This window comes from Diadema antillarum, unplaced genomic scaffold (assembly GCF_040938485.1).
Source record: "Diadema antillarum isolate AM-2024a unplaced genomic scaffold, OU_Dant_1.0 seq00000205_RagTag, whole genome shotgun sequence".
Lineage (NCBI taxonomy): Eukaryota > Metazoa > Echinodermata > Echinoidea > Diadematoida > Diadematidae > Diadema > Diadema antillarum.
This window is the reverse complement of record NW_027271264.1, coordinates 1192466-1214136: the sequence shown is the minus strand read 5'-3', so window position 1 is coordinate 1214136 and position 21671 is coordinate 1192466. Positions and strand designations below refer to the sequence as shown.

At 40.4% G+C, this 21671-nt stretch overlaps 2 protein-coding genes across 3 annotated transcripts in view; both read right to left on the bottom strand.

Annotated features, from left to right (window-relative positions):
* LOC139728925 (uncharacterized) overlaps positions 1-1231 on the bottom strand; it is a 31829-nt gene extending 30598 nt beyond the window's left edge. Inside the window, exon 1 of the mRNA XM_071639854.1 lies at positions 492-1231. Within this exon, the coding sequence (XP_071495955.1) occupies positions 492-1220 (729 nt within the window). The 5' untranslated portion in view covers positions 1221-1231. The remainder of the gene's footprint in view (positions 1-491) is intronic.
* Positions 1232-11980: 10749 nt separating this feature from the next.
* Positions 11981-21671, bottom strand: part of LOC139728924 (neural-cadherin-like) — a 75411-nt gene continuing 65720 nt past the window's right edge. For both annotated transcript variants that reach the window (XM_071639852.1, XM_071639853.1), the window contains 8 exons: positions 21382-21497; positions 20754-21055; positions 19811-19986; positions 18800-19067; positions 18192-18369; positions 16646-16884; positions 15165-15431; positions 11981-14621 (listed from right to left, as the gene is read on the bottom strand). In XM_071639852.1, coding sequence (XP_071495953.1) covers positions 14389-14621; positions 15165-15431; positions 16646-16884; positions 18192-18369; positions 18800-19067; positions 19811-19986; positions 20754-21055; positions 21382-21497 — 1779 coding nt within the window. In that variant the 3' untranslated portion in view covers positions 11981-14388. The remainder of the gene's footprint in view (positions 14622-15164; positions 15432-16645; positions 16885-18191; positions 18370-18799; positions 19068-19810; positions 19987-20753; positions 21056-21381; positions 21498-21671) is intronic.

Here is a 21671-nt window from a genome sequence, read left to right as displayed (position 1 = left end):
ACATGTGTGTGTAACAAAAAATCACCGTGCAAAGTTGCAACAATTTATACGTCAGATGTGAGATGAATAAGAAGTGAATGGGGGGCCTCATGAGGCGTTCCCCGGGGGGCCTCATGAGGCGGGGGGAGGTCCTCATGAGGAGGGACCATCCTCGTACGCGGGGGCGGTCCTCATGAGCGGGTTTCCCGGACTGAGGTACAGCCCTGTCGCGAGTTATACGGGACTGGGCTGTATACAAAATGTATAACCTCCCATTCAGAAAATGTACCGTAGCTATGGGTAAGCTCGGCCTAGCGGGTACAGTCAGCCCCCAGCGCGCGCATTACAAGTAAGGTTTACTAGTAGTTGTACTGCGCACGCTGGGGGCCGCCTTTACCCGCTCGGCGGAGTTTACCCATAACTACGGTACCTATATTACTTAGCATGATCAATGACATAGCCTACATTTGTAGGTGTAGGACAAGAAAAGATAAATTTTGTTTAGGCCCTACCTTTTGTAAGCAATCAAGCACAGCAAAATTATTTCCCTTTCGGGCACACATGTGCTGAACATCAGCAGCGCAGGCAGGGTGGTCAGCTATCCTAATGGGTCTCATGGGTGTCTGTCTGGCTGGTGGCTGTTTCTTTGCATCTTTCCGTGTCTGAGGGTCTGGGACCTGTGGCGGTTGCTGCCTAAAATTTGGATTTTGATCCATGTTTACCCGCAGGCCCTGACCTCCAACTCCCTGAGCCTGAGGGAACTGCATCTGTGCATTAAAACCTCCCTGGGCCTGGGGCTGGCCTTGTTGTTGTTGAAACCTTCCCTGATCATTCGGCATTCGAGCAGGACCGGCATTCATCGCTCCAAACCTGTTTGGTTGCATCTGCTGTTGCATCTGCAAATCGTCCCTCATGTCCCTCCTCCTGCCAAACTGATTATCGGCATCATTGCCTGGCACTACACCGGCTCCACGGCCCCGCTGCAGCATGTCCATACCTCTACCACCACCACGGGCGATGCCGCCACCGACCCCGGCGTTGCCAGCAGGAGGTTGCTCCTGGTCGGCCAATGCACCACGCCTTACTCTGTGCTTTACATCCTCTAAATCAATGTTTCTTCCCCTTTCGATGGCATCATGTCTTTCAGCATCGTGTCTTCCCACTCCAAATGCGAGTGATACTTCGAGTAATATAAAAAATACAACACATGTCGCTAACCTGACACGTAGGAAGGTCGCCATTTTGAATGCGATGTCTTTCGCAACTGAAAATTTTCAGTACACATCAAAATCGCAATCGCGCGAGCCACACACACACTGCATGCACTCACTACTACGTGTGTGCGTGTTCCCACGGCACGGCTTGCTAGCTGGCGCTAGCACCGCAGAACTTGCCACACAGGCGCGGCGATTATGAGAACACGCTATTCAGTTCACCCACAGTATTATGCAGGTAGCAGGTACCGATCAGCCACGTCATCTCAAACTTCGTGTGAACTGCACCCGCCACTGATGTGATCATCTCTGGCCTGATCTATTCCTAGAACAATATCAAAATGATAAACATGTACTATTAGTATCACCACGGTTACAAGTGTCTCAGTGTTGTTGTTTTTTTGTATGTTTGTGTTTCGATGACAAAATCATGCTGTCATCTGCACAGATTTTCGTTTCATTCATCATGGACATGTGTAGCAGCAGTATGCAGGTTTAGCGCATGATGAAGCTTACATCAAAGAGTATATCATAATAGAAGCTAGAAGCACGCTTACATGGAATTATGGAATCAGTTACCTCTTCAGTTAAGGGAACTGTCATCTACAGAGTCATTCAAATCCAAACTTAAAACTTATCTGTTCCTTTCATACTGAGGACTGCAATTGCTGTTTGTCCTCGATGTTGAATCAATATTGTATTTTTAACTGGTATTTATATGTTGTATTCTTTATTTGGTATATATTTGTTTTTGTCTACCATTTTCTTCTTTGTTGAAATGTTTGAATATGTATATGCATGTAAATATATGATATCTTTTCATTTTTGAAGCGCCATGAGCACTGAAAAGTGGACCTGTGCGCTATACAAGTAGCCACTATTATTATTATTATTATTATTATTATTATTATTATTATTATTATTATTATTATTACATAATTGTCGAATGGATCATGTGGTTCTAGATGGTGGTCATAGATAACAATAATAACAATAATTATAATAATAGTAATGATAATGATGATAATAATAATGATGAAAATACTACTACTAATAATAATAACAATAATAATAATAACAATGATGATAACAATAATAATGATAATAATAATAGCAATTATAATGATAAAATAACAATGATAATAATAATAATGTTAATATTAGTAATAACAATGATAACAGTAGTGATAATAACTATATGAAGCAGAATAAGAATAAGAATTTTTAAGCATTAGGGGCTTGGGAAAGAGAATGAATAGATATGTTACCTTACAACATAATTATGATATCATAGAAGATAGAATATGAGAACAATAAGTGAACAAAAAACAATATACATTTTATACTATATATAGTTTATATCTATATATGATGACGAAGTAGGGTGGTAATGCATTTCAGTCCAACAGTGCTATTTATTAAGAACAGATTTTCGTCGAATACATTCGTCTTCCTGAGGGTCGACAATGACAATTCGAAATTTGGTCTGAATAAATAGCACTGGTGGACTGAAATGCATTACCACCCTACTTCGTCATCTTTTCTGTACTAGCTGGTACCAACACGCGGACTACAAGTATCATTATATATGTATGCATATATATATATATATATATATATATATATATATATATACACTTGGTGATTCTATCCTTCATATGAAGAGTGCTCGATATCCTCAAAGGAAGAGCTTTAGACAGAAGTATTGGAACAAGTTCACTCGGTTGACAGCAGGTTCATCCGTATTTGCCTGATGATTGCGCCTCATGGAGGTGACATGAAACTCCGAGTAGCAATAAATACGGATGAACTTGCTGTCAACCGAGTGAACTTGTTCCAATACTTATATATATATATATATATATATATATATATATATATATATGCATATATATACACTTCACTGACGAAGGCCCGAGGCGGGTTGAAAATTTTGTGAATAAAACCTTCTTGTTGGATCTACAGATGGCGTGCTTGAGACTCATTCTTCTTGTGTGTGTGTGCGTGTGTGTGTGTGTTTGTGTACAATAATATTCTTTGCCTTGAGCAGGGCCGGCGCACTGTTTTCAAAAGTGTGGGGGCCCACTTCCGGGTTTCATGAGCTAACAAGCAAAAAAAAAGGTCCTCAGCTTATCTCTCCCCGTCCCCGTCCACTTCCGGGTTTCTTCAGCTGACAAGCAAAAATAAAAAATAAAATAAAAAAGTCCTCAGCTCATTCTCTCCCCTCCCGTTGTAGTGCCTCTTACGTACTTCCGGGTTGAAAAAAGCCTTTGTATGGCGCACAAAAAGTGTGGGGGCCCGAGCCCCCATGGCCCCCACGGCCCCCACGGCTGCGCCGTCCCTGTTGAGAGTTTCTGGTTAAAACTATGGGAAGAGATTGATACAAAAGGATTATTCATATAGCACTGAAGTGAATAGTCCTTTTAGCGACACAGAGGCCTATAGTTTTAACAAGAAACTCGAAATTAGACAGTGCATATTTGTTTTGTATTTTGGGTCAGAAAAAAGGGGGAAATGGGAAAAATGCGAGGTGAGACGTCGTGTAGTGGATGGAATGTTGTGAAGAGATCTGTCAGCAGATCAGGGCAATTACTCCCCGAGGGCAATTACCCCTCCCCCCCCCCCGATTAAATAGTATAGTGATAAAGGTTAGAATAATTCTATAAAGATAAGGGTTGGGGTTAGGTTTTGGGTTAGGGTTAGGATTTTGTTCAGGATTAGGATTAGGGTTACGGTCAGGGGGAGGGTCCGGGTACGATGTATGCGCCAATGTCAGAGTTGGTTTATGACGTCACAATTATTTTGTTATTTGTTGCATTTTACAGGGTGACGGCACAGCATTTTCTGGTTAAAACTATGGGCAGAGGTGAATAGCTCTTTCGGAGACACCGAGGCCTAGTTTTAACCAGAAACTCGAAATAAGGCAAAGTATATTGTATTATATTTAGGATCAAAAATTTAAACAAAACAAGGGAATACCAGTAATCACGTGAAGCTCTTTCAACCAATCACTAAAGGACAAATTTTTGATCCAAAATATAATATCAATTAAGGAACCTCTTCAAATAGTATTATTTCTGTTGTGGTGGTACACAGTAAAACCAAGGAGGTTCAAGAGATGGCGTCACAACGATCTTATTCCCTTTGAGTTAACCCAAATGGTTGATCCGCTAATACAAAAAAAAAAAAAAGATGTACACAGAGACAGTACTGTCTACATTAATACACAAGTGCTTTCTTGATATACCTCACTGAAAGGAAGACATTTGGTTCATCTCTAATTCCCGCACTTTAAAAACATTGGTGTTAGATTTAACACCATGGGTGTTAAATCTAACACCGATCAAGCTTCAATAAAGGACCACACCCACAGGTGTAGAAAATGTATTGTGACGGTGTTAAAAAGTGTTCACCTGGCACTTCGTGGTGTTAATTTGACACTGTGGCTGGTGATATTTTTGACACTGCGCTAGAGTTAATTCATTAATGACACCGCACTTACTGGTGTTGATTTGATATTGGTGGTGTTAATTTCAATAGTATAACACCCGTCCAGCTTCAATAGGAGACCACACCAACTGGTGTTACAATGTACTGTGGTGTTAAATGTGTTTACACTTTTTTTTTTCAAAAACCAAGTACTTTATCGGAAATTCTTCATCGTCTTGTTCAGAATTAACAAGAATTTCAGTCCCCAAGAAACTACTAGTATTAAAAAAAAAACAACAACAATTTTGTATTTTGAAATGACACCCGGAGGTGTTAATCTAACACCATGAATGAGTACAGGAAAGTTAACACCAGCGCGGTGTTTCATATTTAACACCGGACTTTTTGCAGTGCAGGCTCTCATTGCTTGATCATCTGTCACTCTCTAAGATATAGGTTAGGTACTGTCTTTAGAGTTTCTGGTTAAAACAATGGGCAGAGGGAATTCAAAAGTAGCAATACGCCTATTCACTGAGGAGCGCAGTCCCGAAGTAAATTGGAGACACAAAGACCCAAAATTTTTAACCAGAAACTCGAAGTTCGGCAGAGTTATTCTGCATAATATGGGAACGAAAATTAAAACACAAGAATGGGAAAATGTGAGGTGAAAAGTTTCGTATTGGATGCGATGTTATGGAGGGATCCTATACACCTGACAAGGGCGGGCTGTCACAATTATTTTTATTCAACATTAGAAAGAGAATAAAGTACAATTTTACGAAGCGGCCAACGAAGAAGTGTGCGATGTCAGAATTGCTTTGTGATGTCATAATTACTTTGTGAAAAATTGTTAAAGACACAGTGTGACCGTACGAAGCAACGCGTGATGTCAGAATTGCTTTTGTTAGGAATATTGTTACAGTTTCACGAGTGACCATACGAGGCAGCGCGCTATGTCAGAATTGCTTTTAGAGGTCACATTATTTATTGGTTTGTGACATTTCTCGAATAGTGCACTGTTTGGAAAATGCCGTGATAAGCACTCACGTCATTTCCAGTATACAATGGAGTGTGAAACAGACCATCATTCTGAAATAGTAAAATATACATATAATCATGTGTGGCTCTAGGCAACCAGTCACTACAGGATTAATTTCTAATTCAAAATAATAATACAAAATATATGTCTTTATGATGTTATAGAGTTCAAAATGAAAATGGCGGCATCAAACCCCCGATCAGGCATAGGCATAAAAAATAAACTTGTGGATTATTTTGCGCATCAAAAACTGACAACAGTTACTGAATAACTATAGCGAGTTGGAACCATAGAGCATTTGCCCCTCCAGCTAGTAGCCACTAGCACGTATTCTTTCTTTGGGAGTGAATTAGTTGCGGAACTCCAACCTTTTCAACTTTCCAAAGTGTATTTTCGACTATGAATGTCAGCATGTTTGACACTCCATGACACTCCAAACAGTGAAATGATGTCACAAAACACTTGTGAAATCGAACGCTGCTTCGTACTGTCACTTCGGGAAATTTAATTTCATAAAACAAGTACTTTTATGTGACATCACAACATCATATCTACATACATCATAATTATACATGTAATAAATAATTATCTACACTGTGTACTCACAGCAGACGATTTGTATACGTCTACCAACGGTACTCACTGGTGGTAAGCAGAGCGGGTTAACCCGCTCTGGTGGTAAGTGTTTAACGCCCTCTCTCGTCAGGCGCAGGACTATCAACAGCCGGGTGTCCTGACAGATTTTTCTCGTCTAAACTCAAGTTGTAATTGCCATAGCAACAGCGAACTGTTCAACAGAAATTCTTGCTTTGGATTTAATAGCTGATGCCAAACTACTGTCACACTGGTTGCAAGAACTGTCTGTGAGGTCACTGAAAGTCCTGGGTACAGAGATGCCAAGTTATGCCAAGTTTCTCAACTGGCTAGGAATGAGAAACTGTGACTAGATCTACCTGTGATTTAGTGAAGCAACCGAAGTGATAGAGTTTATGTCATCCAACCCCCCCCCCCCCTTTTAGCGATTTCATTTTGGAAGAAGATCTTGTGCAAATCCGGCGCACGCTTGTAACACACTTTAACTAGCATAATTTTCATCTATTCATTATGCAAGATAGTCCTGCAAGACATCATTTTGAGCTCTTTTTTTTTTTGCCCAAATTTTGGTAAAGGGTGAATGAGTCTAGATTGTATGACTGGCATGACTTAACGTGTTAAAGGCTGTGTTTATACTTCCCTTGTTTGAGTAAAAATCAGTCATTTGATACGCACTTAATTCAAAACACAGAGAAGTCAAATGGCACAATTTTCAGAGACCTCTCTGGAATATTTACAGTGTAGTCAGAAAGAAAAACTGCTGTAAGATTTTTCATTTCCGATTAGAAATTGTGCACTTTGGTTCATTCCTGAATATAGTTGCACAATTATCATCCATTTATTGGGGATGGTGGGTCTTGAAGGACATTATTTTTATCAATTTTTTCCCCAAAAATTGTGTTCAAGGGTGAATGAGTCCAATGATACAACTGAAAAGGTGGCAAAAGTTTTAGAGACCTTTTTGGATTATTATTTTTGAATAGCAAATAGCTGTCATCTGTAACAGACAGGTTAAACATTAGCAAGCTTTCCATTCAATGTTAGTTATTGATCTTCGTGCTGTGGTTTGTTTGTTTGTGTTTATCGTTTGAGAGATGATAAAATGATTGCGGAGTGGGCAAGCATGAGATTGGCTGTGACACGAGACTTGGTAGGTCAGCCTAGGCAGAGACTCCAACCCCAAGCACCTGCTCATCTGGAGATTCTCCCACCTGAACCCCTAGCAAACGGGAGACTCTAACTTGATGTGTGTGAAGCACAATGTCCCTTGGGTCAATAGTTTTCTAGATGCTCTCTCGTGCTATCTCGCGCTTATTTTTCAACATACGATGGCACTAGGTAAGTAATAATTCAGTGATTCAAATCATATACACGGGCGGATCTAGGATTTCCGTAGAGGGGAGGCGCCTTAACAAAATTAAAGGGGGTGCAAGAGCCCCCCCCCCCCATTTTTTCTTTTTATTCCTTTTGTTTTAACAAATATAAAGAGGGGGTGCGCCCCCGGTGCACCCTCCTCTGGATCCGCCACTGATATATTTTGCCTTAAAAAGTGTAGATGCTATTCCTGCATGCATATGAAATTGACTGGCATCTACATAACCGTACAACTACAAACAGGAGACACAGAGCCAGGGCGGGAGAATTTAATCTCAGGCGGGAGAACAGGAGATTTTGCAAAAATGGGCTTTCAGCGGGAGATCTCTCTTCGAAAGTTAGAAATTTGGAGTCTGCCTAGGATGAGTTGGAGGATGAAGTCCAGAGACTCCAACCCAAAGCACCTTCTGATCTGGAGATTCTCCCGCCTGAAACCTCTAGCAAACGGGAGATTCCAAGTTGATGTGTGCGAAGCGCGAAATTCCCAGGGTTTTAGATGCTCTCTGGTGCTATCTAAGGCTATTTTTTCAACATACTATAGCAATAGTTTTTTTTTTTGTTGCTGTTTTCTGTGTTGTTATCGTCCATACCTCCGTAGTTTTCTTTTGTAATGTTTGCATTGTTTTGACTTGTTCTGTTTTGTCAACTTAACTGACATTTTTCTTTTTCTTAAATCTGTCAAAGGTATGTACATGTATGTTACAGTACAATGGGTCAGCTACTCACAAGGGCTTTTCCTTTCTTGCTGCTTCCCCCACCAATGGCATTGTCTTTGTATGTAGTCATACTGCCACATTATTTCTAATTGTATGTTGTATGTCTTTTGAATTTTTCTCTTTTTATATCTCATTTTGTACATTCATGTTTTTATTGTTTGCTCTGTATATTTTTAATGCTTGGTGCAAAATAAACTAAACTGAAACTGAAACTGAATAAGTAAGAAATCCTTTCCAACGGGAGACACAGAGCCAGGGCGGGAGAAATTAAATCATAAGCGGGAGAACGGGAGATTTTGGAAAAGTGGGTTTTCGGCGGGAGATCTCGCGTCGAAAACAGGAGAGTTGGAGTCTCTGGAAGTCTAAAGCCACACATCACCATGCCATCAGCTTCCCTGCCTTCAGTGCCATATATCTTTTAGATAAGCCAGTGAGATTTTGTTTTGTCTTTTTCATTACTATGAAAAGAGAAAAAACAACAACAAAGAAATAAGGCCCTACTGGAGATAATATGCCTAAGCCAAGTACTTATATCAAATTTTGTTGTTTTCAGCAATTTTTCGTTTTCAGGGTAATATTAATTATTTTGTAACACACACATATACACACACACATTCACACCTCTCTCTCTCTCTCTTCGTGCTACATTTAATCCATGTTCCCTGCGACCATGACAATCGCGTTTCAGGCCACCGTGGACGGAATGGGATGGATGTGAGACAATGATGGGGGACAGGATGAGCAAATACGACAGGCCATGAATGCCGCAGATGCCGTGTCAGATTTTTAACTGTCAAAAAATCTGCCACAGTAGTCATGGTGCTGATTAGAAAACCTAGTAGGCTCAAGGAAAACTGGACTATCACAACAAAACATGAGAGCTCGTAATAAGCGGCAACAAAACTTGGAGGTGGTCCATAGTGGGACGCAACAGGAAATATGGTGTAGTCTAGCCTGACCATATGCAGTGAGAATGGCGTCTGATAGCTACATGTCCACTTAACCCGTTGAGGATGAGTCCCGAGTATACTCGGGCAAGCATCTATGGGAAATGCGTGTTGTAGCAAAATCAAAACGTCCTCAATGGGTTAATGAGCAAAGACTGGAACAAGACCAGATGACAGAGGGGGTAAGAAAGAAGAATATCCCACCTACCCAAGGCACACCACATGTACGTTACATACAAACAAGGCTGCCGTGGCCGTCGGGAGTACGATGTGCATGTAGCATTACTCTTTCACTCACAAACATAACCTCACAAGCCTACAAACATGCATAATTTGACAACATACAGCATCTAGTCTTGTTGGCACACCATTTGGTTCCTTCCTTTGTTGTTTTGATCTACTGTATTTATTTCAAACGCATGAAACACTAGCAACAGTTTTGAAAAAGAAAAACCACCACTCTACAAAGTTTTTTTTTTCCTTTTTTTTTTAAACACATGTTTCAGTTTCCTACAAATACAGCTAAAACTACATTGACAAGCAGTGAAAAATGCATGACAAAGTCTCTGGATGAAAATTACAGTTGATATCATTTCTTCTTCTTTTTTTCAGTAATACTGCAAACAAAGACAGTCAAAGCTACTGTAGTAAAGTACTGATACAAGACGAATACAAAATATTCCTTTACTCTGAATACAAACTGAAAAGTTAAATTCGAGTGCTGTTCAATGATTACCATGTCAATCAAGGACATTTCAAAAACTCTACAGATATGCCTTAATATGCCTTAATGCCTAAATATGCATTGCAATGAGATGTCAGGCCTTTACTAACTGGGCAAAAGACATGATTATATTCAGCTGAAATTTGCAGAGAAACTTGTATGGTTTCTTTGCAAGTTATTGGACTAACTAATGCCAAACCTATACAACATCTGGAAAAAACAAAATAAAACACAGTAGCTTTGAATGAATGCATAACAGGATTTGTTCTCAAATGTAACTTCTCAAAGCATGGAAATTAGAAGTATTTCTTGCTTTTTTCTCCTTCTTCTTCGTTTTTTTTGTTTTTTTGTTTTTTTTACTATCAATCATTTTGTATGAGAAATGTGACCACAAGCAATCTTAGCAATATCAATTTAATATCTTTTTTTACGTACAGTACTATTCCCTTAAAAAACAAGTTTTAGGATACAGCTATTTACTTGTCAGAGAAGAACAATAACTTACACACAACTGTAAAGCAGGAGAATGGTGATATAAATACTCAAAATATGGTTAAAAGCGACTGACTGTGATAATGTGACATGTTATGGCAAATGCATGATATCTTACAACTTCAAATCTGGTCACAGCCATGACCTTCTCAAAATACAAATATATACAAATATCTTATATTGAATACACAAGACCACAAATTTTGGAGTAAGTACAGTAACAACCATGATTAACTGATTTTCAAATTCAGGACAATATCTTAAATAAGCTCCCCACATACAAAGTGAGCAATTATTTTGGACAGACTAATCCACAAGGGAGGGGTAGGGGGTAGGGAAGACATTGGTTGCTTGGATGGCTTCGGAAACAGCTTTATTTGCAGTCATGAACAATAGTTAGTCTTTTCTGGGCAAATCCTTTGCAATGTAGAAATGCAACCTGTCAAGAAATGCGACAAAGGACTGCCATGGCACATGTAACAGATGTCTGTGCTGAGTTTCAGTGCATTTTTCAAAAATGTTGCATCATTTCCTCTATATAAAAAACAGGGAAACTGATCTCTACAAGACTGGGGAAACTTACTTCTCTGCCTAACAAGAACAAAGAAGGCATGAAACTTTGAATTTTAAAGTATGCAAAGCATGTGTTGCAACACAGAGACATCATAGTGGCTGGTACTGGTAAATGCTGAGGCAATGTATTTGCAAATGTACTGCGTAATACCAAAATGAAGCAGTTGTTGTTGTGTTTTTGTACATCAAGTAATATGAATTTGGACTTATCTTTGATATCACACAAAATATTTGTTCATTTACATTTTCACACCAATATCAAATAGCATAAAATGTGTAAAGAAAAAAAATTGTCTCTCCTACCTAACCCCCCCCCCCCCCCCCCCCCCCCCCCCCCCCCCCCCCCCGGAAAAATTCAACAAATAAAATCTATTAGGAAGACGCATGCCCAGGAAATTTTGACTAGACATGTGTTTGACTAAAAATATAGAAATACAAGTTTGCTGCCCGCATACCAAACTCTGCATCGCAGCAGATTCAAGAACCCAGTAAGCCAAAAAGTCTTATGTTCCGCCCCCCCCCCCCCCCAAAAAAAAAGAGGAAATGTGATGGTAATTTCACTGGGGAGAGTGCAATGAATTAAGAATAAATGCTTTAATCTGACATATGTTAAATAAACCTCTGATAAAACGTAAAGTAAAGTCCTGAAAAGACATTTCATCACTGAATACTGTGCATTTCATGCAATTACAAGAATGTGAAACACAAACAAAACATAAATAACTCCTGACTTCTAGGTTTCATTAATCCTGCGATTGTAGGTGATCTCTGTAAATACCAAAGTACTACAAACATTTTCTGGAGCATAGAAGACTACACTAGACATTTACATCTACTCAGCGTTGACTGTTCTTTACTCAAACTATAACACTGTCTCAAAATCGTACTACATGTATCTAGTTTACACGGAAAATGAGTTAAATCTTCACTCAATTAATGCACCGTATACATATATTACATCTCTCTAATAGCAAGATTCCACGGGACACAACAGAGTAATAATTTGTGTAAGAAATTCACACAACGCCACCATATGGCAATAATTTACATCTCTGTAGGATCACTGTACTGCAAACTGCATCTTACATCTCTTCAACAGTAAGATTATCAGGTTTGGGTGGGGGTGTAACTCTGGAACTAGCAAACACAATATACAGTATGAAAAAAAAAGAGAGATTATCGAACAATGTTTGATTAAATAGGGGGGGGGGGGGTCATCTTTGGTTTCAGTCTCAGCGTACGGAATGCAACCTATTTTACACCGAGTTTAAACAACACAGTGTATGTATGACTTGCTCACAACGAGCTTCACTGCGGTGTTTCCCCCGTACATAGCAGGAATAATGCATGATTTATGAAGGCACTGTACGTTAGTATACAAATGATGCACAGGTCAGAGAGCATCCAATTCTCACTGATCCACGAAATAGGCCTGTGCATCATTTGTGTTATAAAATGGGCCCACAAATTCATGAAATACAACCATTTTGCCCATCATGGGTCCGGTACACCTACACTATAGAAGGCTTGAGCCGTACTTTCGGATTTTACCGGACGCATAGGATAAGTGTGGATCAGTAAAAATCAATGCATGACAATTTACCAATCAGATTGCAGAGATTGTAAAGCCCATTTTATAATATCTTTTTATCCATTTTCTCTATCCTTTTAAAACTAGTATTTTGCTGTATTTGTTTGGACAGGTATACGATACTGCAAACAGTCCTTCAGAATGGCCAGCAAATTTCCACCCCTTTGCTCCACAAATTTGTGATGCATTGACAACTTGCATGGGTGCAGCAGTTTTCAGTTTGTACAAGAATTGACGCCATTGCTCGGATTTACGACATGACTGATCCCATATTGATGTTCTCTGATAAGTCATTGTCATTTCTGTGCCATCTCTAGAATTATGTCTGCTGCACCACAGAGCAAAGCAAAGTAGTTTAACAAGAATGTGAGACATTTATAGCAATGTTTATGCATAAATTTTGCGGTGGTCATAATGGCCCTAAAGAACTCTAGAAATACACCATGTTTCTGTAGGATGACTAGCAAAAAAAAAACAAAAAAACAAAAACAAATACGTAAACACAAAGATGTTGTGTTTCAGTGTTCCAATACAAATATTATTCACAGATCACCAGCAATTGCTACATAATGCAATGTAACTGTGCTATCTTCTCTAGAAATGCTGAATACTCCACTCTGAAAGACGCACAAGCAGGTCAATACACATCTTTTTGTTTTTACTAAACAAAGCATGAAGTATGAAGCAAAGCAGAAATGCAACCATGTCTAAATAATGCACAACTGATGTATTATAACATTTGATGATCTGTTTCTTTGCGTGCTTCTTAGATTCTATTTACTTCGCTTTTCCATCTGTAAAGAGCATCCTCAAATCATCGGCACAACTGCAATTACGACTGGAAAAATGCAAACTGTCCTAGCGTTTGTGGACCATCAGAATGAACACCATTAGATGACAGCAAATGCACACAAAAGAACATCATAAATTAGCTGTACTGTAACTAGCAACATGCATGACCTTGCCATTTGTTACACATATAAAATGCACACAAATCTTTCACTCTAACCTCAATTCACTGAGTGAGGTAAATGTCATATTTCTTCAATGCATACGCACGATTATTCTATTCTTATCTCTTTTTTTTCCCCCTCAGAATACTGACACACCCACATACATATACAAACACACACCAACAGACACACACACACACACACACACTCAAGTTTCTTTTTGATTTTCTCTATAAACTTTAAAAACTCTCAGTACTAAATGTAATCACTCCTGTCATCTAACCACCTCTGTATTTTGATACTTTGTTTGGAATCGTCGAAAGAACTACATATTCCATCTGACGGGCAAGATTTTGTGCATTTTCTTGCACTAGGTATCCTTTACAGGTATAGACTTGAGCAACTGTTGCACACGACCATACACACTTGTGAATCGGTCACTACGTGTATGTGCGTGAATTATTAACAATGCACATAAGCTGAACACTTTCAATTCAATCAATTTCGCTAATTTTGTAATCACATGAGCTGACCGGATTAAACAAAAGGAAAAAATGTTTTATTGCATGTTAACAGCTATGGGTGAGAAATGACTTGGGTGATACTGTCCTGGAAGTAGGTAAAAATCTTGGATATAAGTCCATGAAAAAAGTGACCTCTACAAGAAATGTGTGCAATGCTCTAACCCTTTTCCTCTGCACAGTATCTTTACACTCAAACGAGACAGAAGCATGCTGGTTTCCCACCCGACTACCAAACGTGCCTAACTGCCGTACATGTCGGCAAGCTTCCTGAACTGTGGCCCCCAGTCGTTGAGGTAGTCGTAGTTCTGCTCCGACTCTGTGCTGCTGCTATTGAGGGAGCTCAGCGATCCTGCTGTTGAACCCTCACCCTCGTAGTCGTACAAGTGGGGCTCGTCGTACGGCGGGCCATTGGGGTCATCGTCGGCTCCCTTCAGTCGATCGTTGATGAAGTCACCGACGTTAGGGTCATCACCTACGGAGGGCAAAAGAACAGAGGTTTGAATTGATGCAAGGATGTACGATTAAGCTGGACTGATTTGCACTGATGTGACAGTAACTTTCCCCCTTTTTTTTTTCTCTTTCCTACCCTGCACACACATACACAAGGACAAACATATACACAGGTACACTATCTGATGAACAGACAGAAAGACATACGTACACACACATACACAGTGGGAGTGTGACATTAATATCTACAATTGTGACCGCATTTTATCACACACTTAGAACCCAGTCAGGAGGGATTTTGCACACAAAGGCGTAACAGTAGCTGGTTCAGGGCAAGAAACTCCTTCTTTCGTAAAATCTGCTTCCCTTCTCTGTTAAACATAAACAAGCTATTCAAATATACACAGAAAAACGGACGCAAAAAATAGTCATCAAGATACAATATCATGTTCAGCCCTGTGAGTCTGATCATCATGATGTACGATCATTCATTACACACCATCAGGCAAACTGTTGAAACTGTCTACGGGAGGAAGGGATAACGTGCAAGATCTTTTGCTCCTACCCAGCGGTCTGCCGGCAGCAAATCGTGGCATCTCCGACTCTGGCTGGATGGGCTTCTTCTCGAGGCTGCTCGTGCTGATTCTCTCGACCTCGTTGACCGGCTTTCGCAGGGTGTTGAGGTCATACGCGTCATTGTCCTCCTCTCCGCCCCCTTCCTCGTCGTAATTGATGAAGTTTTCGCGGATGTCGTCCTCTGGGTCCACTGCGAAGATGTTGGCTGACTTTCGGTCCTTCTGCTGGGTGTAGACAATCAGGAACAGAAGCACCACTGGAAGAAGAGAGAATAATGATAAGAAAATAGATAGATTAGTAATCAAACAATTAGATTCAAACTCGATGAACATATCATCAGCTATTGCCCAAAGGATTTATTCCTGATGAAAAGGGCCTAACATAAGATCTCTTCAACATGAAGGCTACCCATTCCACTGGCAAGGCAAAAATAGAATAGACAATACTGTAAAACATGATATATTCGCGGCACGAAATTTTTGCGAATTGGAGCCGACGGCCTTTTACGTGGCAAGAAATTTTCACGAATTGCCACTTGCGTTCAATGCATATAGTGAAGATAAGAAATTTTGCGTGCATTTTAATTTCGCGAATCTTGGCGCTCGCGAAATTAAATTGCACGCAAACATTCCTCGTTTTACAGTAAACATCTATCTTTTTTTTTTTGTGCAATTATTCAATGATATCATATCTAATCATATACCTTAGAACAGGAAACAGAGCACCTGATAATATAAACTTTGATGCAAAATCATCACAGTGCAACCAGTGATGGCTTGCAATAGCCATGCAATCTAAGTGCCAAGCCCTAAACCAAAGAATGCATTATAACTACTTTATGAAATGATTATATCCTGTTTGCACTAGTTGTATTTTTCTACAGCATGGGGATAGCATGGAAAAACCTTACATGACAGCTATGGGTGCATTGTCTAAAACAAACAAACAAGCAAATAAATGCAGTCATCCTAAAATGCACCACAGAAGGCAGATGTAAGGACAGGGGTAGACAGGGAGTTTGAGGGTGGCTATCAAGAAAATTGTAGTATGGATCCTGATCAAATGATTGGTTAAGAGCACTCACATGACAAATCTTTAATTTTGCCTAACTTGCCCAGCAGGCATAAGATTTTACCATTGTAAGCATACAACCAGTACAAACAACCCCTCAATGAGACCCATGTGACAGTGGCTTGCCGTAATCACACTCACCAATGTCACAATTGCGTACTTTAACAGTGCACACTCAATCAGTTAAAGCATGCACTCAATCAATTTACTGTTAACATTTCCTAAGTTTGTGTTAAGTGTGATTGGAACATTTCTCCAGACATTGTGGCTTTTGAGCAAGTTCCACATGTAGCTGACTGGCATTTACCCATAAGGTAAAACGACAAAATAGTTCGTAGAACCATTTTATAAAACAAATGATGCACAGGTTTAAGTATGGGTATTTCTTTGTATACTCACGTATAATGAGCAGGATGCAGAGGATGAGGAGACCGATGCCTAGAGGGCTGAATCCCAGGTTGGATACTTGCGTGCCGTAGGCGTCCGCGCACAAGGTGCCCCTGTATCCAAAGGGGCAGGTGCAGTTGAACCCTGGGGTGTACTCGTTGCATGTTCCTCCATTCTGGCAGGGGTTGGGCTCACACTCTATGATGTCAGTGCACGTGTCACCCGAAGACGGCTCGGTGCCAATGGGACATCTGTGAGCAACACACAGTGTCAGACAGGACAAGTGGAAATATTTTACAAATGCCTCGCAAAGGGGAATGAGATCCAGATGAAATGTCTAAAAATAGATACTCTCATGTCCTTCAATCTCTTGCTATAATTCCCCTTCTTATCACTTCTTGGATCTCAGTGACTTATCCATCTAATGTCTTGGGCCCTAAATGACTAAGATAACTCCTCATTAAAACATGATTAAAAACACATATAGACGTACACTGATCTACAAGAAAAACTAAGGCATATACACGTAAATTTCAACTTGAAAGGACAAGTTCACCTTCATAGACATGAGGGTTGAGTGAATGCTGCAATATTAGTAGAAAACATTAGTGAGAGTTTGAGGAAAATCCGACAATCCGTTCAAAAGTTATGAATTTTTAAAGTTTCTGCTCAGTCATGGCTGGATGAGAAGACTACTATAGCTTGTGATGTCACATGAGTACAACGGTATAAAGAAAGTATAAAGAAAATTCACCTTATTTTCACTTTTCTCGCATAACAAAAGAACACTCGACTTCTCTCTTTCAGAAGGCAAGGGGAATAATATTATCCTTAACATTCATCAGTAACAAGTCCAAGAAAGGTGCACTTTATTCAAAAAGTAAAAAATTTTGTGAAATTCTCTTTTTATTTTCATTATATCGTTGTACGCATGTGACATCACACACTGTAGTAGTCTTCTCATCCAGCAGTAATTGTGCAGATACTTAAAAAATTCATAACTTTTGAACGGATTGTCAGCTTTACCTCAAACTTTCACTGATGTGTTCTACTAATATTGTTGCATTCACTCAATCCTCATGTACATGAAGGTGAACTTGTCCTTTAACCAAAAGCATGACAGATGTGGCAACTGTACTGTGGTATAAATGCTGAAAGACTAGTCTGCAAAGACTGGTGATGTGGAGGAGCAAAACATTTCTTCATCTATTTTGTTTTTGGACAGCTACTCCACTATTTGATCATTGTAAATCTGTTGATTTCAGTCGAGGTCAAAACTGATTAGTACTGCCTTACTGTCATGGCCCATGAGGGAGAAGGTTATGAACACAGATATTTTCATCTTCCACATGATGACTTCACTTTCAAGCTTCTCATTCCTTCAGACATTCTTACAATGGCACAGATCTGGCTACTCGAAACAATTTCCTATTCAAGGCATTAGATACACAGCAATTGGTCTCGTCCAGTTAATTAAATCTATCACCAAGACACTAACTACATCAGAAGAAGAGGGGAGGGTGACAGACAAAAGATTCAAAGGTCACATTCAACTCACATGCATTCATACAATCGCCAGTGATCAAGGCACTCCAGATCTCCGGTGCACGGGAAGCTCTCGCACACGTCCGAAGGACACCCTTCCACCACGCCGGCGGAGGGTGCGGCCGCGGCGTAGTCATTGGTGCCGGTGAAACCAAGATAGCGGTTGTCGATCCTGGGGTCATTCATGCAACCTGTGACATCAGAGAGGCAAGACGATTTTAGTTGGAGGGTCAGTGGCCGTCACATGAAGAATGTAGGGGTCACAAAACCTCCCAGCAATTAACAATGAAAGTCTATTGCAAGTCATTCTGTGATATGTACATATACTAATACAAAGAATCTCATAAATTCTCTCCCACTATGACAAATCACAACAAGGTGTCATTCCGGTGTGTGAATGATCTTCCTGAAAGTAATACCTTGTTGAAAAAAAAAAGTGGGAAAAATACTGCTTATACATAAAATATCAGGACACAATTTGAACAATCTCACTGAAATCGACCTTCACCACACCAAAAAGAGGTTGTACATATAGATCAAGCACTTTCAACCACATCTCATATAAACAATAACTCATCAACTTGGCACTCAGACACACCAAAACCTTGTGCAATATCTCACCCATGTAGTCATCAGAGATGGCAGCCAAGTCAACCACAGCTCCTATAACCAGTGTTTCGGGGTCAACCGACAGCTCCGAGAAGGTGCTCTCCCTGCTCTCCGTCTCTTTGGCCCCGCCTCCTCCGTCGATGGTGATGGTCACATGGTTGTCGTAGCGGTCGAAACGGACCACATGCCACGCCCCATTGCTGATGATGAAACCGTCCAACGTGACTGAGACGGGAGCATCTCCTAGATGCCAGTCTACCTTGAGGTTTGAGTTGAGCACCTGTGAAGAGGATGATGAGGACAATACACTGCATGATTTGTTGCCAGACACTACCTTGTACCTACTGCTAACATGGGTCTAAATTCACAGAAGCAGTTCACAATGATGGCGATGCACAATAATTGCAGGTCTCCATAGTAGCAGGTGAGCAACCAGCTGCAAATATTTCACTGTGACAATGCTTCACGCAATCACTGTATATTATGCAGTAGATTGCAAATCACCTTTTGAAACACACTTCTGACCAGGGAGACAGTCTCCACCTCCACCACACCAAATTTCACACCATTTCTGTGGTTTAAGTGTCGAAGTAGTTCCAAGTCTTCTTTCCTCTGACCCCATCACACTGAAAAGGTTGACATTTCTATTCAAATCAACAGCTAAAAAAGACAGACTAAAGCAGGCCAGTTACTCAAAACAAGGCTGTAGTATGGCTCTAAAATCTTCTTATATTGGAGTAAAGAGAAAATGAAACACCAAAACGCATTTTTGACATTTCTCGAAAAGGCCAAAAGAGAATAAAAAATATTCTCAAGGATTGCATTGTTGGATACATACCACTATCATAAACAAATTTATTTGAATGACTGGTATGATCCACTTGTTCATACTATTGTAAACTGCCCTCAACAAGTCCTCCTCGCATATGCATGTGTTGTGACCAGACAATCTGCACTCATTACGTAATCCCCTTACCATAGCAACGGGATGAGTTTTGTGAAAGAAGTGGAGTCGTGACCTACCTCCATTTTGATGTATTCGTATGTGTTGGCATTGGAGATGGACCAGATGAGACCACTGGGCTCTCGTGTGCGGACCATAATCTGGTAGAGTGATGTGCGGCCATCATTGTACAGGGTGGCATCTAAGAGCCGGTAATTCACATAGCTGTCCACACCAAAGTCATACGGTGTCAGCTCTGCAGAATCAAAAGACGAGGAAGAGACAAGAGAGAGAGAATATGGAGGAGGTGTTAGAAAGTGATGGCTACAACCTTCATGAAGGCTTCAACCTTCATACAGTGACATTGTCAATACGGGACTTACATGTATGTGCCCAAACTACAGCCATGTGAAAACATTTATCCCGTATGTAACTACTCCACACACTCCTACACAGCCCTTTGATTGGTAGCATCAATCTCGGTTAGACGAAGGCAACAATGTATGCATTAATATTGGACAGAAATAGTGAGTTCAATTGACTTTTGTGCATTGAGAAGAAAGATTTTAGATAGTGGCAAGACAATATTAAAGGGACTGTACAGTACTGGTTGAGGCGAGGATTCAGCTTGTAATGTTTTGTGAGACATTTAGAAACCACTCCATGAAACGTTGAAGAGCATACAATTCTAAGGGGAATCAAAAGTTTATTTGATGAAAATCGGTTTTGAAATGACCAAGATATCTAAAAACAAGGTAAAACGAAGAGATCCTAATAAAAGTTGTGGCCCGTCAATTTTATTAGGATCGCTTCTTTGGATATCTCATCCATTTCAAGGCCAATTTTCATCAAATAAAGGTTAAAGCCTTCTTGAAATTACATGCTCTCTCATATTTCATAAGAGGCTTCTCATTATCTTACCCAAAAATGTTATAAACCTGAATCCTCACCTAAACCAGTACTGTACAGTCCCTTTAACAAGAAAAGCTGCAACTGCTCAAATGAAAGTACACTTTGTCTCACCAGTCAAGCAATCGTTGCCTGAATAGCCTGGATAACAGATGCAGACGTAGGAATCCAGGTCTGCCTCGCACACCCCGTTGTTGCAGACGGGATTGCCATCGTCGTCCAGACACTGTCCGTCCGTGCGGGGGCAGCCGGCCTCGGTCTTGGAGGAAACGCCTGGAGTCTCCAGGTCGTAGAGGAAACCATCGGATTTCAGATTCCGGATGCATCCGTCAAATCCGGAGGACGGTGTCACATGAGGGATGTTATAGGCTGGGTCCACTCCACCAAGGAATAGGGGCGTCTTGACGTTAAGGAATCTACCGTCAGAGAAAAGACAAGTAATTAGAAACCCCTCCTTATAATGTGGAAGACATTGAAGCCGAACATACAGACACTGGAAGAAGTGACAAAATGGATAATTTGAATCAAATCCTGCCACTACATGTCCAAACACCGGGCATTAAAGGGCATGATAACTGAATGTAATGAGGCTCATTAAAAACACTGCAAAGGTTATGAAGAGAAGAAACCTACAGACTGTAATTGGAAAAACGATCTGTGTAGTGAACAAGTTACCAGTATCAAAATCTGGAAAGAAATTGCATGCGTGGGGGAGGGGGTTGGAGGAGGTATGAAACCTTACTTGTTTGGTCCTGGTGTTTGACCACTGACTCTGCACACGCTGTAGTCTGCTGACGTTGAGCTTGACGTTTCAGTAACTACAGCATTCTCGCAGCGGTCCACCGTCATTTCCACAAACTGGAAATGGAGAGGGAACACATTGTGGAAATATCACCAACAAAATCGCAACGAGCATTCTGAAGATGGACCATTTCTTGACAACGTGCATAAAAGGCAAAGGGACGCATTTGGGAAACACATTGCAAATGGTGCATGAAGACGTCTCTCTCTCTCTTCATTTTCCTATCTTTC